This window comes from Rhipicephalus sanguineus, chromosome 7, assembly GCF_013339695.2.
Source record: "Rhipicephalus sanguineus isolate Rsan-2018 chromosome 7, BIME_Rsan_1.4, whole genome shotgun sequence".
Classification (NCBI taxonomy): Eukaryota; Metazoa; Arthropoda; class Arachnida; order Ixodida; family Ixodidae; genus Rhipicephalus; species Rhipicephalus sanguineus.
Genome location: NC_051182.1, coordinates 151,880,689 through 151,900,078, shown reverse-complemented (window position 1 = coordinate 151,900,078; position 19,390 = coordinate 151,880,689). Strand labels below are relative to the sequence as shown.

General features: G+C 46.6%; 1 protein-coding gene across 2 annotated transcripts in view; it reads right to left on the bottom strand.

The window, feature by feature from the left end:
* LOC119400263 (transmembrane protein 114) overlaps positions 1–11,136 on the bottom strand; it is a 157,275-nt gene extending 146,139 nt beyond the window's left edge. Inside the window, exon 1 of one of the 2 annotated variants that reach the window (XM_049418007.1) lies at positions 10,262–11,136. In XM_049418007.1, coding sequence (XP_049273964.1) covers positions 10,262–10,502 — 241 coding nt within the window. In that variant the 5' untranslated portion in view covers positions 10,503–11,136. The remainder of the gene's footprint in view (positions 1–10,261) is intronic. The other variant, XM_037667276.2, reaches the window with a different exon arrangement.
* Between the last annotated feature and the right edge of the window lie 8,254 nt (positions 11,137–19,390).

Below are 19,390 nucleotides of genomic sequence, written 5' to 3'. Positions count from 1 at the left end.
CTCGGAAGCCGTTATATTAAAGCCCAGCCTATTCGTCCGTCGACCAATCGTGAAGGGGGCCTATAGAATGCTATATTTCGGCTAACAAATTGCATCAGTTCAATGCAGCAAAGTAGGGCTCGTGTCAACCAATCAGCAGCGAGGGCTTACTGTGCATTCTTGTCGTGGAGGAAGGAAAAAAAGTTCAGAGGAAGCATTGCGCAATGCGATTGAAGCGTATACTGTGTCGGCCCAACACGTGATAAAAACGTCAGAGCGCGTGGTTGGTTTTAGTCAAGGTGTTGGAACGAAACCTCTTTCGTTTCGGTTTTAGTTTCGTACCACCGCAAAGAGTTCCGTACCGTTTCTGTTCCGGAACGGAAAAAAAAAATTCCGTAACGGTTCGTAACGGCTTTTATTTGTATACAAAACTCTGAAGCTAATATATAACGATAAAAACACAGGATTTGTGGCATACTTATTTGCGCTCCGCTTAAGAACGTGGGACAAACGTAAAACACGTTCTTCCCACGTTCTTAAGAGGAGCACAAGTGAGCATATCATGAATTGCTACTAACTATAGCGCAAACCAGTACCATTCTAAGTTATATCACTAAATTTTTTAAAAAGTTAATTGCGAATTTTCTGAGCAGGCTCAATGCCTTGTGTCAAGGGAGTGAGCATAACACAGCATAATCTCAGGAGCAGCCCGTCATGGAGTGTGCTGTTTGATGTGCGAGACCGCTGTTCTGATAAAACAACCTGCAGCGCTGTGAATGCCCCCTCCACGCTGGTCTGTGTTACAGTGAACTTCACTCTACCTATGGGAAACGCACACGAAAGTCCACTAGCGTTAATATAAACAGCTCTGGTTGCCACTCTTTTCAAGTTCCGCAAAATTTTAACGCACGTTTACTTTGGAATTCCTGTTTGAGATAAGCGCTAATACTATACCCTGATATATGCATCATTGCTCACGTTGCATGAGCTCGGTGGTTCCCGATCGCCAAATTTTCCCGTAAACCAAAAAAAAACGATAAAAAATATTTCGGTTTTCCTCCGGAACGAAATAATAGAGAACGTTCAGGTTCAGGTTCAGGTTGTTCTCGTTCCGGTCAAAAATATCGTACTTAAATTGCTGGTTCATAATGAAGTTTATTCCTCCTCCTCGTTTTTCGTTTTTGGTGTTCGTTCCGTTCCAACACACCGGTTTTAGTTCTCCCGATTAAATTCTGTTTTTGAACCTCCTCCGTGAGCCGGCCGAGCTGTGCCTAACAAGCACGCTCGGATACCCAAAAGGCAACGACGCAGGCACGTAGGCAATGGGGGGTGGGGGGGGGGGGGGGGGGGCCCCCCTCCCCCCCGAAATTCGTCCAGCCTTTTATATTCCCGGGCAACATTTTTTTTTCTCTTTTTGCCATGAAAAGACTTTCTTTCGAATAATTGGCCTTGGGCCCCCCCCCCCCCCCCCCCGAAAGAAAATCCTGGCTACGTGCCTGCAACGACGAACCTTATATTGCCCAATGCGAACAAATTTCGTCTGTGTCTGTCGCGCTGTTTGCCACTATCAAGTTATACCAGCTCGTCCACTGTTCCATCTTACCGAAGCATTGTTATAATTCCCTATCAATCCAACGATTGGGTTGTCTACCAGTTGTTTATTGGTTCTCTGAATCATACTGTATATACTGAACTGTCTACAGAGGGCGGGGCGTTCGTCTGCTAGCAGACGGCGGAAGCGATAGGAGCGCCCCTAGCGGCGGAGGAAGGAGTGAGTTCAGTGAACCGTGGAAGAGCTAATACGCGCGTCGTCTGGCAGCGCGAGCGGCGTCGTCTGCTCCCACCTGGGGCGTCACTGGCAGTTTGAACGACGTATCTCCCTCGCATCGCGTTGTTGGCGAGGCGAAGGTGTGTAGGCGTGACGCGAAGCGCCCGTAGACGGAAGTGGGAAATGCGCTGCATCCGTCCACGCGGACGAGCATTCCGATGCACAGAGCTTCACCCTTTTTGCACCAAATCATCTCTCTACTACTCACGCGAAGCTGCAGCAGTCAAAAAGCATACTAAAATGATCAATAATTCAATCGAAATTGAACGAAATCGACGTCGCAGTATAACAGCGGGTAGCGAACGACATGCGAAGCTTCACACCAAGATAGATTATAACCTTTAATGAAAATCCCGGAGAGGTTAGCCTGGTTTGTCGCCTGGCTTACCACTCCAGAGGTCGGATGATGACTATGGTATGTACAATGATCACATATACACACAAATAGTGCGTACAGTCACAAACGCACACATATACAAAAAAAAAAAAACAAAAGAGTCATTCACAAACTTAAGGATGGACACCAAACCACTGGGGTATTTTAGCCGATGATTTACAGCACTTAAAGAAGCAAAGCTAGCGTTTACCAATGGAAGTCCAAAACTATGGTGGATTCTCATACCACAACTGTTCCTTTCTCCATAGACATCTTTAGGCATGATGCGCAACGCACGGACTTAAAGCGTGACCTCCGCGATCACCTCCGGCAGAGCACAACATAGCGCTGCTGGAGTTGATCGCTGAGGTCACGCTCAAAGGCAGCACCCCCCCCCCCCCCCACTGTTTCATTTTTTCAGAACAATGAAGCTTTTCTGTTCTGTATTTCGTCTTCATTGGAGCTTTATATGATAGTTTGTACGTCTATACTTTACATCAGTATAAACGTTTGTTTGCGCAGTTCTAGCTCTAAAAACGTGTGAATATATATATATATATATATATATATATATATATATATATATATATATATATATATATATATATATATATATATATATATATATAGTATGCGCGCTTCGTACTAACACAGCGATACATACAGGAACAAAGCCGCTTAGATGCAGAACGTGCAGTTATTTTAGTAGCTCAATTTGGATCCGCAATCCAGGCCAAATCGCGAGCAGGATAAGCCGACGATCAAATAGGTGGCAACAAGCAGACGGCGGTTTCTTATCAGCGCGGCAAAAGATCGTCTGTTTCGCGCCGTCTGCTGGCAACGGGGAACATGCTCCGCAGACAAAATCATACGAAGTGCCCGAATTCGATCCGCTTGAGTGTATTTTAGTTGGGCCATTTCCTTCGATCTGTTTTTGGCAACTAGCAAGCGAGATGGTTGTCCGCAGCGTGCGACTACTCTCTCACGAGGAAGGAAAGACGGCATTCCTCGTCGTCAAGGCGTGCAGTCAGTCCTCTGGTGCTGAAATCTGGCGCAGCTGTAGTTTCGTTTGTCAGTTTGTCAATAACGTAGTGTCTTGTACCTGTGGTTGTCCGTTATCCTCTTCATAACCTGTCCGCCACCTTGCGGGATTCCACACAATGCATTTGCGATGTGTTGTACTTCATTTGAATCCAAATTTTAGATTAGTGGAAGTTCGAACGAAACAAACGCAGGCGCGCGCACCGCTGGGGGTGGGGTGGCTCCCGCCAATGTACATATGGGGGCGGGGGGAGTGCCAAGGCTGCCTCATACCATTACTCACCTGTTTCTGGGATCACACAGACGATACTGTTTCGAATTCATTGAGCTCTCAATTGCACTGTGGAGCTGTGGTCATCTGTTTTTGCAAACTAGGAAATAAGCGAACCATACCAAACTTAACCGTTTGTGCGACCGTAATTCGTCGTCTCCTCTCCACCACACAGCCGACGTCGCGATTCGCTGACCTTCAGAACCTCCACAAACACGTACTCGCCCAATTAACAGCTCTCGTCTAAGCTCCATTTCTAAAAGGCTATACAATAGTACGGCTCCAGTCGTGACGAAACACGGTCGCCGAGCAGGCGACGTAACCTGTTACACACAAGCAGGCGGCATTTGTACCTTCGCACCGGACAACGACGACGGATCGTCTGCTTCCTCTACTGCAATGGTGTCACTGCGGCGCAAGCAGACGTCATTTCTTTACACAAGAGGGACAGCAGCAGACGATCTTCTTTCTTTCCTGCCATGGGCATAGAGTTTCCTACAATACTTACTAGAGGGAACTCTGGCGCTAGTGTCTATGGGAGCTGCTGCGCATGACGCTTCAGCCAGCATGGGAATGATGGGTAGTACACAAATTTGTCTAAACTTCGTTCTTTCGGCTCCGTTTGGCTCCGCGTTGGCTGCATCCGCTTTTTCGCAAAACGAAGTTCAGCAAAAGTCAGCTGTTACACTGCACCACTTTAACTTTTTTAGGCTCACCAAATCAAACCTGGTCAAGAAGTTCACAACGGCCTACTTTTTATCCGAAACGAACGCCAAAACACAGTAATAAAGAAAGCCACAAGTACGTTTGAAGCCGCAAGCACGAAGACTAGGCAAATTTGTGTACTACCCATCATTCCCATGGTAGCTGAACGATCGCAGCGCCAGAGTCCCCTCTAGTTAATTTTAGGAAACTCTATGGCCATGGGCACTGCGGCGGCAATGTTGGGCAGACGGCAGAAACGGCACGAAACAGACGACTAGCAGACGACCGAAACGACGACACGATCAGCAAACAACAGACGACATTTCGTTCGTATACGGAACCCCAGCAGACGATCTGTTTGCTTTCCTGCTGTAGCGTCATAGCAACGTTGAACAGACGACAGAAACAACATGGAACAGGCGACCGTAGCAGACAATAAAAAGCTATCGTCTGCTTGCTCTCCTGCAATGGCGTCGCGGCTATGTAGCAGACGACCGAAATAACAACAGCATACGATCTGCTTCCATTCCTGAACATCCTACACACGAGATCTATAACAACTTTGAGCAGAAGACAGAAACAGCAAGGAGCAGACGACACATACAGCACGAAACAGACGACGGAAAAGCGGCAATATCGTCAGCTGCTCTCTCGCGGCGAAGCGCGGGCAGAGAAAGCGCCGCCATGACACTCCGCCGCTGCCCGCGCAGCAACCGAGGGCATCGTACATACATAGCGGTTGTTCGTTCACCGAAGAGGAAGAAGCGCACGTGGTGCCCGCTTTGGGCCCATCCTCTTCTTCTAATCTTGAAGAACAAGTTTCGCGCGGTGGGCCTTACTTTTGGAGCGTGTCGGAGGGAGGGGATGGAGAGCGAGCGGCCACTTCCTCGTCGCCATGCCGACCGAAAAGCTCTCACGCGCGGGCCTACCTTGGCCCGCCACCGGTCCTTATGTACGAATATACGACGAACAACATTGCGCCGGCTGGGCACGAATCGGGCTCTGTAGTTTGTCCAAAAACGCCGGCCGGATTAGCAGGCTAAACTCGGATGTCACGCTTTCGCAAACTCTCGGCATCCATGCATATCGGAAGGAACAAATATGTTGTGAAACGTAACAGAAAAGGAAAGAAAGAAGGAAATCAGGGCGTGGGCCAGAAATTTTATTACGGGGGGGGGGGGGGGGGGAATATTTAACCAACCTTTATATATGTTCGTGTGTGCGTTTGTATGTGTGCGCGTACGTTACACATGCAAAAGTGAAAATTTTCGGGAGGGGCTCACCCCCCCCCCCCCCCCCCGGGTGTCGGTGTTTCGGCTACTCCATGCTAAATCGTGCAGGTTTCCACTTACTTCATGACGAAAAAAAAAAAAATCTGAGGCGTCCCATAGAGAGCTTGTTAGAGAATTTCGAGGCAGTATAACAATCCACCTCTAGCTTTTTAACCTGCTTTCTGGCACATACATCCAAACTTTAGTTTCACTACTCTTAGCACTGGCCTTGGTCAGCATAAACAGATAAAACGTCATTTACCGAACGCAAGCAACACTTATTAGGTAGCTATTGGTTAATGGAAAATTTAGTGTTCTTTTTATTTATCTTTAATGTTCAATATCGCTAAACACGACCTCATGCCGACTCGCACAATCGTCTTGAAATACCTATCAAGCTCACGCACAGGAGTCATCAGGCACTCGTTACTGTCCTTCTTTTTTCTTTTCTTTTTCGCAGTGCGGGCGACATCTTGGGAGAACGGCCTCGGAGATTCGTGGAAACGGACTACGTGATCCGACAACAACTACGCGGAATTCCCGGCGTCGTCTGCTAGAGAGAGAGAGAGAGAGAAAGAGAAATAAAAAAATTAAAAATAAAGAAAGCCCACCTGCCCGGATCTGTCGTCTGGTCGTTTCACTGATCGGTGCAATCACTCGCGGAGAAGAAAACGATAGCTAAGCCTAATCGACTTATTGTTTCTCGTAATTCTACGCGGCTAGAAATCTATAGCGACTGAACACTTATAATCATCAAGCGTCAGTTAGGTCAGCCTTCGGTCTTTTGTAGACGCTCTGCCTAAGTTCAAAGTTCCTGAAATGTTGAGATGCGTAGAGGCACAGATACATAAATTATGCTATCGGTAAGACCGCCCCTAAGCATCTTAATCCCTCAGAGAATTTCGCCGCCATTTTTTTATTTAGTGTGTTTCATGTCGTCTGCCTTTCATTTTATTAGTTAGGTTATTTATTAATCGATTTGTTCGTTTATCTGTTTATTTATACATGTATTTACTTATTTTTGTTTACTTATTTACCGGTTATCCTGTCAAAAAGCATTACACAGCGGAGTGGCTACCGGAAACATACATACATAAAAAACACAGCGAGTTAGAAAATAAGTTACAAAGGCTTCTGATTACACCAATTTAGTTTGTAGCAAACAGCACAAAAGCGGGTGGTTACAATGCATAATTATCAGCTTTATAGCGCGGAACTTGCACAACAGACAAACACGCACTACACGTACAAGCGTTAACTTCCAACTAACGTTTTAAAAGTCAGCTGGAAGTTAACTAAGCGTCAGTTGGGAGTTAGCGCTTGTGCGTGTCGTGTACATTTGTCTAATAATTATGTAATAGTTAGGGGTTTTACGTCCCAAATCCACGACATGATTATGAGGTGAGGGAGGGCTCCGAAAATGTTTGACCATCTGGTGTTCTGTAACGTGGATGCACCTAAAATCTATGTACACGGGCCTCTAGCAAAATTTTGCCTCCATCGAAACGCGGCCGCCGCAACCATGTTTCCAACCCGCGACCTTCGGGTCGGCAGTCGAGCACCATAACCACCAGGGGCGGAGCCAGAAATTTTTTTCGGGGGAGGGGGGCGGGGGGGGTTCAACCATACTTCATGTATGTTCGTGCGTGCGTTTGTATGTGCGCGTGTATATTTCCGCAAGCAAAACTGAAAAATTTCGGGGAGGGGGGGGGGGGTTGAAGCCCCCCCCCCCCCTGGCTACGCCCCTGATAACCACTACACACCAACGTGGAGGATGTATATTTGTATGTTGTGTAAATTCAGCACTATGAAGCTAATAATTATGGATTACCAACTAGCCCGAACCAACGCTTTGTTCAGTAAAAAGTGAAACTATGCATAATAAACGGCTGTAGGCTATGGCTATAAAGAACATACTGTAGTTATCATTACACAATGTTAGCTAAAACTGTTTCAACGGTTCATCATCTGCATTAAAACACGCGTGTCGGCGAAAGCACCAAAGTAACCCGACTGGCTATATAGTCACGTGACTCCGCCATCGTCACTCCTTATTAGCTAACAGGTCGACCCGAACCAAACGGTCCCCCGCGGCGCCTTCTGCGTCGGTAAAGGCGCAAGCGGACACTGCTCTAGTTTCTCTACGAGGCAAAACAACAGCAAACAAAAAAAGGCAATACGAATGGTAAACGAGTTCGATGCGTTGGCGATTAGAAGTGGTCGGGCAACCCTGGCGTAGTATATACGGCTTTCGCCAGCTCGCAAAAACCCGGAAGGTCGAACCGAGCCATCGACGTAAGAATCATTAATCCTCTAAGGCCGCGCTTAGAAAAATTAAAGCCTATACATAAAAGCTTGGAGACCTGTTCTGGAAGACCGGCGGTTATAAACTAGATCCGGAGCCAAGCAGCTGCGACTGTCAAATGTTGGAAAAAAAAATTAGAGCGCAAAAAGAAAGACGAAGGACAGAGAATGTGGTACAACACACCACAAACGCTCTAATCACAACTGACAATTTATTGCACATGCGAAAAAATAAAGCATATATACAACAATAGAGGCGAATCGCGCATGCCAAAAAGAGACAAAAGAAACAACAACAACCACGGCGCGTGTTTACAATCGAATAAAGTTGAACTGCTTGTCCGGCGTCTTTCTTTTTGCGCTCTAAACTTTAGTCCAATACGCAAATGACTCATGCATATTTGTGTTGTTTTGTTTTTTTCGTGGATATTATTCAGCGACGGCAGAGGTTCGATCGTCGACACTGTCAAATTCCGCCAAGTTGTCAAATTGAGTAATGGCGCCGTTTTAAGCCAATCGGAGAGGCCGTATAGAAACCCTACGGGCCAATCAGAGTTATAAAGAGATGGCTAATTTGACAAAATGGCGGAATTTGGCAGTGTCCGGAGTAGCAACCCACATCAGCACCTGCACAAACTTGCATTGCCATACGAGTTCGCCCATTAAAAAAAAAAAAAGCATTGGCATGACACTTTGGAATTATATTTCATGAAGCGTATGCAGCAGACGGCCTTCAACACTGAAAACGCGTCGTCCCTTCAAATTGACACTAAAACGAAACAATGAATGACGTCAGTCCCGAGTGCGCGCCCATTGGTGCAGGCTTGATCCGCCTTTGAGTTGGAAATGTCGCTGACTTGTAAAGTTGTATCCGACTATAGTAATCTTTCAGGTCACCTTCTTGATCAGAAAGCAAAATTGACTTCCAACTTTTCATATTTTAGTTCTCGATCCGAAACTTCAATCCCCGAATGTCATTGTGACGTCACGAATCTCGAATTCCTCCTTTTTTTCGTATTTTGGCCACATCGACTCAACATAATTTCCCGAACCTTCATTTTTCGTTAACAAACAATTACGTAGGCCCCAGCAGATGCCCTCAAAATCTCTGTGACGTTACGGCGAGTTAGTGCGGGAACTCCAAGGTGGGGTAGCCACCTGTCACTTCTTTTTTTTTTTTCTTTCGCGTTTCATCACTTAGCGAGCGTCTTCTCGTGGCAACAGTTGTGTGTTTGGTATTTTTAAATGGTAATTTATTAATGTGAGAAATGTTGTTTGCCTCCTCAGCGTCCCTTTGAGCACAGCGAAGGAATTCAAACAATCCGATTATAGGTATACGAATCTACTATGTGATAGCGTGGTTCTTTTCAACTTGTCGCTTCCAATGAAAACTACAATTGAAACTGACGCCACGTAGTGGCTATCAGAGCAACAGCGCACATACCATAGAGTGCGAGTGTGTTTTTACTTTGAATCGTTCACAATGTCATCCCAAACCTGCAGCCCCATAATGCGAGCTTGTATAACTACGCAGCTTGCCAAGAGAAAGAATTCCATGTCATCAGAATACAGCCGCATGTGTCAAATCTGACAACTCTCTTTTCATATCCGACTTGCATTTTTGCGTATCATCCTGCTTTGTGGAACGTCGGTTCTTTCTAACGTATCGCTACATCGTACGTAGAACTATGTGCCTGTATTGCATGGCCAGTAAAATGACTATTACTAGCAAACATTTAGCTCGTCACAGAGCTATGGGTCTGTAGAAGACTCTCCAGTTGCTCATTAGAAAGGGTACTACCGGCAGCCATTTTGCTGGTCATGGAACGACGGACGTACAACGCCCTTCTGCTAACCGTTTGGTCATTAAAAATGGCTAAAATGATTAAATGGCACTAAAATGGCCGTGGAACTATGGGTTCACTCAAAGCACTACTGCTAACCGTTTGGTAATTAAAATGGCTACTACTAGCAGCCATTTAACTGGTCATGGAACTATGGGTGTGGATGGTACTACTGCTAACACTTTGGTCAGTAAAATGGCTACTGCTAGTAGCCATTTTGATGGTCTTGGAACTGTGTACCTGTACAAGAAACTACTGCTAACCCGTTGGTCATTAAAATTATTATTACAAGCAGCAGTTTAGCCAGTCATTGAACTATGTGCCAGTACAAGATAACCTGGTTTTCCTGTAGCCGCTTTGTCATTAAAATGGCTACCACTAGCAGCTGGTCACTGAACTGTGTAGCTGCACAATACACCCTGACTCTCTTGGTTCATAACGATGACTACTACTAGCAGCCATTTAGCTGGTCATTCGACTATGTACCTAAACAAGTCACCCTGATTTTCTGAAAGCCGTTCGGTCGTTGAAGTGACTACCACTACCAGCCACTTTGGTAGCCACGGCACCACATGCCTGTTTAAGACGCCCGGATTTTCCGATAACCGCTCAATCCCGTGAAAAAAAAATGGCTGTACTCACGTCCTTTAGGCTTCTTCTCCGGGAAGCATATTCTGAAGAGTCCCGTGTCCCGGCTGAAGTACTCCATTCTCGTCTCGTACGCCCGGTACTCGTCGGTGTCCTTCTGCAACGTCTGTCTGATGGCTGTCCGGTTGACGCGCGTCTCGAGCCAGTTATCCGTGCCGAACGAGATGGACAGGCATGCCAGTGCCAGTACGGCCGTGATGGTCGATATCGACAGGGTCACCGCTGAACAGGCCATGATGATCTCGGGAGTTTTATTTTACGGGGTGAAAATGAACACACTGGTTTCTTTCGGATGCACACAACACAAGGCTCGAGAAGACGACGTCTGTTGCACGTCTGCTGGCGGGGTGTTTAGCAGAAGGAGATGAGAAAGCAGAAGGCACTTTTGACAACAGATGCAGAGCAGAAGTGCCGGAACGATTTGCCCCGATTCTCGGAAGACACGCAACACAACAAGACCCCGAGACAGACGTTCGAAGTTCGCTGGTGCGGACGTTGAGGTAGTTGGTTCACGAAGGACTTAATTACAACGGCATCCGCTTCGTGGCCACCACCAGTTGCTGCTAGTTCCCGTCGTTCGTTTCGGCGCAGCGCCGGTGTTGTCGACGTAGTACTCCCCCACTCGCACTCACACACACAAAGGATACAAGAATTTCGACGGTGTCGAGGGTGCCCGGTGGTAGCCTGCCCTTTGTGGCAGGCAACGCCGAGCTTTTCGGCGACTTCGACACTTCGTGTTCAAACCTCGCTTGCTTTCGGAGCAACTAACTTCCTCTCAGCCAGCCGGAGTAACCTCACACGCACAAACACTTGTTCCCAAGGGTTGGCAGGCCACCACGCTACTAGCGGAACGAGAGACACACCGCTGTGGCGTCGCCCGTGCAGCGGCGGCGGGATTTCGGTGGAGAGGAGGCGTTGGTTGGGGCAGGTTTCCTCGTTCGTAGCGTAGGAGGCTGTACGCTGTACGCTCCCTTGCGGAGTGGAGGGGGAAGAGAATGCGAAAGGTGTACGGCTCAAGGAGGGAGGGTAGCGGAGGGTGGGGACCAGGTTTGCCAGAGGAGCGCTGTCCTGTACGCTCGGGGAGAAGGAAAGAAAACACGAGGGGGGCTTGGAAGAGAGAGAGTAGCCCCATGGCTGCGGCATCAAGGAGGTTAGGGGGGAGAGATTAGAGGGGGGTAGAGGTTTTGCCGTTGGCATGGAGGGGGGAAGCAGAAAATACCTTCTCAGGTCACTCTTCTGCGGGGCAGGAGAGGAGAATGCCCGGACGGCCATCTTTCTCTCTCTCTCTCAAACTTTCTGTCCGTCTTCTGGAAGCCTTCTGCTACGTCGAACGTCGTCTGCTGCAAAAGTCACGTGCTGCCACCTGGTGCGCACCGGTGGCATCTCTGCGGCGTGTGTGTACAGGTGGAGGAAAAAGTAAAAGAATTCGGGCGAGGAGGAAGGCATGGCTTTGCTAGAGCGGGACGTGGCGCCGCCGCACCCCTCTTGCCGCGTTCTCCGCAATGGCGTCATACGAGACACTCGTTGGGTGCAAGGCAGCGGTACACGAGCTTACGATCAAAAATGAGATAAGTGCTCATTTACCTGTGCACTGCGAATACTGCATGTGCGGGCCGGAACTTACAAATATTCGCATGCAATGAAGGAGCAAGACCGTACGTAGCACGTGAACGGAGGCCTACTTCATCTATGTGAAACGAGATGTATCAATGATACGTCTGTCACCCTGCGTAGAGCAGAAGTACAATATTTTAGAACAAGATTACATAAACATATGGTTGTACCGATTATTCTGCGCAAATGTAACTCCACTGCGGCGTCCCTCATAATCATATCGTGGTTATTTGGGACGTTAAACACCAGATATTATTATTATTAAGCACTTGACGTCACAAAAATTGGTAAGCGCTATTGGATGGAGCATTTACGTAAATTCTCTGTGCGAGGTTGTGGGCGGGAGCTCATATTTTCTTAGACTCTTTCCTGTACCTGTTGTTTCTTCGCCTGGTGTTGCGTCATTACCTTTTGCGTAGCGGTGCGTGGTGGCGGATTGTGCGCGTATTGCGGCATTTCTGCCCGGAGAAATAAAAGCTTCTGGGGCATGGATAGGGGTAGTTCCCGCCGGCGAGGCTTATTCCGCGGGCGAGATTGAGCCAGGCCTGTTGGAATCGCGTCCTCTTTCTCTACATTTTTTTTCCCTCCCGCGACCGACAGCTGAGCCGAATGACGACTGGCTGGCTGTTGCTAGCAGCAACAGCTGGTTGTTGGTGGTTGCGCTATCGTTTTCAAGAGCAGAAAAAAAAAAAAGGGTAGTCAGGGGCGCGCAAAGCTTGCGTCGATGCGCTCTCCCGTCAACACGACCGCTGTCGCCATCTCAGGGATGACGAAGCGGAATCATATCACGGCCATGACGCGCTTGCTTTGAAAAGCGTTAACGAGCCTGGGCCACGGTTTGAGGCGAGAAGATAGGCAAGATAACGCGTCTCGTTTCTAGCGTGTTCCTTATTCGTACGATGCGGGCGCACAAAAACAACCGGTCACTTTCCTGGCTTCGTATATCCCTTTCATAAGCCACCCAAGAATTGTCTATAAATGCGTCAAATCGATACAATGTTATTTCGAGGCACTCGATAGTATATTGCAACAAAAATATTGTCGCAATATGTTCCTTTATGCGTGTTGTAGTAATCATTCCTAATTACTTTGTAATTAAATATCTATATATTCTGAAGCCATTCATGCTCTGTTTTTGCATAAATAGAATGAAATCTCAGGCTAGATATATAGTACATATTCGTTAAGCGGCGCATTGAACGTGGTGCCTTGAGCAAAGTGATCATATCATATGCAACAGTACACTGCAAAATGAAGTTAAATTAAGACAAACTTATTATGCAGGAGGTTCAGTTCATCCAAAGCTCAATGTATCGTGCTCTTTCTTAGCCCATAGTCGGTACAAATAGCAATAACAAGTGGTGTACACAATTGTGTACATAGCATCTCAAAGAGATGTGGTACATTAGGCTATAGTTTAGGGACCTATAAACGCGACGTCAGGCTCAGAATAGATGTACTCAGCACACGATAGCTTGTAGTTAGTAAATGCGCTCCCACGCGCTCTATGTGGAGCTGTGGGTGACAACTGAACATTACCGGGAGGAAATTAACTCATGGGATCCGGACCTACAGAGCTCTGGGTGATCGGACGCGCGGTGGTGTTCGGCGCGTACGGCTGAGCAATGAGAGACTGTGCGCGCCGGAGTTAATATGCATATACAGGGCAGGTAAATGCTATCTATCTATCTATCTATCTATCTATCTATCTATCTATCTATCTATCTATCTATCTATCTATCTATCTATCTATCTATCTATCTATCTATCTATCTATCTATCTATCTATCTATCTATCTATCTATCTATCTATCTATCTATCTATCTATCTATCTATCTATCTATCTATCTATCTATCTATCTATCTATCTGCCAGCTGCTAGCTGAGTCTTCGCGGGCTTTCTTTAAATGCCGAATAAAATCACCTCGCAGCATGTTACGTTGCCACTGAAGATGGGATCGGTCGTTTTTAAATGCCCTATACAACGCAACGAAACGCATTTGGCACTAAAGTGAATATAAAAAGTGTGCATATTTGATTTTTAGTTAATTGAACTAATTAAGCGCTATATAAAAATTAACATAACGTGCGTCAAATGACGGCAAACCTTACGTCGTTGGTTTCATTCACTTTCGGTTAGCCACTTTTTGAAAAAAAAAAATATTTGGTTCTTGTTACGTGAATCCCGTGCAATTAATTAAATACTTTTTACCCTGAGATATACACGAGCGATACATGCAAGCTCTGCAAGTCGGCTAGAGCCACCCTTGAGCACATGTTGTGGGGATGTCCAAAATATCAAGATCACATGGCAAGTCTTCCCGGAGGATCTACGGGCGCGGTGGTCGACCGCGCTGCTCAGTTCAGAACTGACGGACCAACTTTGGGCCGTCCAGCGAGCCGTGGAGGCAGCGCGGGAGCAACAGCTCTAAGCGGCCATCTTGGAGGCCCCAGGCCCGGGACTTCCATTCGCCGGATCTTAAATAAAGTTATTTCACTCACTCACTTGTTACGTGAAACACCACATGCACACTTTCGCATCTTAATTATTCCGCTTCCCTAGCGCGCGACCGCGAACGCTCCTCGCGGACTTGATTAAAAATTTTGAAGGCGAATTAGGACCTCATTCATCGACCACTCGATCAGCCGGCCGACCAAGAATTAAGACCCACCTTCACTTAAACCCTACATGTAGTGTGCGGAGATGATCTTGAGGATGACCTCCGAAATTCAATTTTCTTTCGATTTATGTTTTTATAGAAGAATGTTAGTCCTGTAGGAATTGTCTTCCGCTACATTTAAGCTTTCGGATTGTCTCGGGACTTCTAATTAGATCCCCCGACCCGCTTCGTCTTAATTTTAATCTCCCGTAATTCGATTATCGTTTTTTTCTCTTTTTTTTTTAAACAGATTTGAAGGTTGCCTAAATATACATCGACCTTTCCACAACGACGATTATCATTTCTTTCTTTCTTCTTTTTAAAGAGATTTAAAGGTCGCCCAGCTGTGTATATATCAGTCTTCATTCCACAACTGCAGGCAAGCTTTCCGGATTGTGTACTGCATGGCTACTAATTAAAAGCCCCGCCGGCCGCTGCTTCGTCCTAATTAATCCTGCGGGCCACCACCAGCGGCGGAATGCATATTTCCTGAAGCAAACGATGTTAAGCCCTCTTAATTCGCGGGGCTCGTCACATGCGCGAAAATCCGCCGGGCGAGCGGATTTCTAGATGAACGTTTCCCGTCGTTCGCGGTAGACCGCGGCACGATGAATAAATGAAAGATTAGCGCGCTGTGCAGTCGGGCGTCTTGATGTGTGTGTGTGTGTGTGTTTATATATATATATATATATATATATATATATATATATATATATATATATGAGAAGATTAGCGATATGTGCATCTGTATAGATATTTGAGTTGATATATTCCCGAATATTGGATCGAGGCTTGGTGCTGCTAAATATAATATAGGTTTCTGTAATAATAATAATAATAATAATAATAATAATAATAATAATAATAATAATAATAATAATAATAATAATAATAATAATAATAATAATGATGAAAAGCGACATTTACTTTTGGTAACGCTAAGCAAAGAGCAGGAGAAGATAGTAGAATGACGAGATAAAAAAATTTGTCGACACGGTGTGTTGACAAATGTAGCCGGCGTTTCGACAAGCATTAGTTATCTTCTTCAAGGCAGCAAGAAGGAAAGGCCACTCGTCCAAACGTCGAATCAAGAGACACCCCGTTGTTCGAGGACTTTTCATCTCAATAAATTACACCGACGATACACCGACGATGCAGTATGGACTGCATTCCGCAGCCGAATTCCGCCATGTTGTCAAATTCCGCCATTGATCAACTCCGATTGGTCCAGAGGACCGCTACGGGCTCTCTGATTGGCTTAAAAGGCCAGCATTACAGGATTTGACAATATGGCGGAATTTGATGGCAGTGTTGTTGTTACGCCTGTTTTGTCAACGCTTCCACATCCAGTATTACCTTGAGGTCGCCATGACGCTTGCAGACGACGCGCATGCGCACGGCCCCGCGACCATAAGCCGACGACATCACAGGCGTGCTTCTGCATTCATCATCATCAGCCTGTTTTAGTCCACTGCAGGACGAAGGCCTCTCCCAATGACCTCCAGTTTATAGCCTATCCTGCTGTGCGAACTGATTCCGTTTTATCCCTGCCAACTTCTTAATTTCGTCACTCCTAACTCACTGTCTTCCTCGACTGCGTTTCCCATACCTTGGTAACCATTCTGTTGCTCTTACTGTCCACCGGTTGTCTGTCTATGCGCGTTACGTGGTCAGCCCAGGTCCATTTCTTTCGTTTGGTGTCAACTAGGATAGGATGTCTGTTCCATATGTCTGTTCCATGACTCACTCTGCCGTCCTCCGATTTCATAACGTTATTCTTCGTTCCATTGCACTCTGCGTAATCCTGAACTTTTTCTCTAGTTGCTTTGTTATCCTCCATGTTTCAGCCCCACATGTTAGAACTGGCTGCATGCGTGATTATTGCGCTTTAAGGACAGTGGCGGATTTCCTGACATTAAGGACAGTGGACAAACAGACGTAATTTACCTAGATTTTTCAAAAGCCTTCGACCTCGCACTTCATCAACGGCTAATGGTCAAAGTAAATAGCTTATCCATCCATCCACTAATCACGTCATGGATCCGTTGTTTCCTAATTGGCAGATCGCAGTTCACAGTGATCGGCAACCGTCACTCTACAGTCACCGAAGTATTATCAGGATTACCGCAAGGTTCAGTCCTTGGGCCCCTTTTGTTTTCAATTTTCATTAATGACCTTCCCACCGGCATTTCATCATCCATCCGGCTCTTTGCCGATGACTGCGTCCTGTACCGCCGTGTAAGCTCGCATAACGATCAAATGCTTTTACAACGTGACCTCGCTACAAGTGAAAAATGGTGCACTCAGTGGCTCATGCAACTAAACGTCAAAAAATGTAAGTCCATGCAGGTATCGCGGAAACACTCTCTCATATACTCCTACTCTTTGCATTCTCTTCCTATTGAGCTGGTTCAATCGTACAGGTACCTCGGGGTTACCATCACAAGCAAGCTTACATGGTCGGAACATATTCATAATGTGGTTATCATTTGAAACTAACAAATCCCTGGGATTCATTAGACGGTGACTATCATCATCACCACTTGTGATCCGCAAACAAGCATATGATACATTTATCCGCACTAAACTGGAAATCGCATCGGCAATATGAAATCCACATCAAGCGTACCTCGTTGACCTACTAGAAGCCGTCCAAAACCGCACAGCCCAGTTTATTACATCCCAGTACGACCATCGGCTAAGTGTCACAAACATCAAATCATCCTTGGACATCAAATCATTAGCACTTCGCAGAAAAATCTCTCGGTTATGCCTCTTTCATAAACTGTATTACAACTTCCCACACTTACATGACCTGCTTCTTTTCCCGCCAAACCGCACTTCACGCCGTCTGTCAAACTCCCTCAGTCTTCAAAGAATTCACGGCTCTACTAATTCCTTCAACAACTCCTTCCTGCCATTAGCCATTGCAGAATGGAATAGCTTACCTGACCTTGCTGTCACTGTACGTGACCCCACCAAATTTCGAAACCTACTAATTTTATTGAGTGCTGCTGCGTAACGTATTCTGAGGGTATTTTTTTTAGCGCATTAATCTTCCTGTGTATTTTGACTGTCTTGTAATTTCACCTCGTTCCTTTGTATATTTTTCTTTTACTGTATTTACTTAATTAATGACTGCTTGGACGTTCCTTTTCTCTTATGTATGCTCCCTCCTTCTGTAATACCCCAACAGGGGCTTTTAGGGGTTAATGAATGATTCTTCTTCTTCTTCTTCTTCTTGTTATTATTATTATTATTATTATTATTATTATATTATTATTATTATTATTATTATTATTATTATTATTATTATTATTATTAATTGGGGGTGCCTGCCGAATACGCTCCAGCCCATTCTTGTTTTTCGGTAAATTTCATTTTGGTGATTAGGCTCTCCTGTTAGGAGTTGTCCTAGGTATATACATGTTCTTGTATACACTCCAATGAATTGTTTCCAACCTCTCAACCAGACCCTTTGTTCTCCATTAAGGGGGGGGGGGGGCAAATTTCACGACAGGCCACACAGATTAAAGATGACGTGAAAGGCCCGAATGAGTAAACGTATGGGGCAGAGTTGGCGCCCCCCTTTAGATGATTAGTGGGGGGGAGCGCCCCCTCTGCCACCTCCCCCCCCCCCCCCCCCCCCCAATCCTACGGTGCAGGCGATGCGCATGCGCACGGCCCCACGACCACAAGCAGACGACAACTTTCCGAATCTTTTTTGTCGTCTGCAGTCTTTGCGGCCGGGAATCTATCTCTCCCCCCATATTCCTTTCCTTTCTGTTTGATTTCATCAAAGCCACGCAAGCCGCCAGGCCAGCGAGCTAGGCTAGCCCAGCTGCTCACACGTACGCGCACCACGTGCCTATGGAAGTAAACTAGCGCAAAAAACACGAAAAAGAAAATGCAATTGCGGAAACTCTCCCCGCCATCAACGAATTGCACCGAGCTCCCCCGTGACCGAGAGGTAGAAATTCAACACCACCATTTCGTTTCCCCGTCGAATTGTGCAAGCTCGGCGAGCGCGCTGGAAAGCAAGAGCCTCGCAACGAGGCTTAGCAGTCGCACGCAGAATCACGGTTGCCGTTGCGTACACCGGGTCGCGTAGTCCCCGAAATACTTATCGAAGCGGGCAATCGCTCTACAACGACTTTTTGCCTATACCGCTCCGACATCGTGCCCCTTATTGAGGAAGAGGACAAGGCAACGAGAGCAAAGGAAATAAACGATAGAAAAACTGCATATACCGTATATACTCGTGTGATCGCCGCACACCAGGGGCGTAGCCAAGGGGGGGGGGGTGAGTTGGAGGGTTTCAAACCTCCCTCCAAAAAGTTTCAATTTTGCTTGCGTATATATACGCGCACACATACAAACGCACGCACGAACATGCATAAAGTATGGTTGAACACCCCTCCTCCCCCCCCCCCCCCCGAAAAAAATTTCTGGCTAAGCCGCTGCCGCACCCGTGTAATAGACGCACCCAGAACTTTCTTTAAAGAATCCCCCACCCCCCGGAACTTGCCGTGGTAGTCTGTCTAGTGGTTATGGTGCTCGACTACTGACTCAAAGGTCGCGGGATCGAGACCTGACCGCGGCGGCCGCATTTTCGACGCAAGCGAAAACGCTAGAGGGCCGTGTACTTAGATTTAGGTGCACGTTACAGAGCCCCAGGAGGTCGAAATTTCCGGAGCCTTCTACTGCGGGGTCTCTCATGATCATATCGTTGTGCAAGAGAAGGGACGTAAACCCGCAACAATTATTATCACTCAGGAGAGCCATGACCAATGGCAGGCCTTTGCGAGAAGCACGTCATGTCTCTTCATTTTCATTTTTGCATCCATG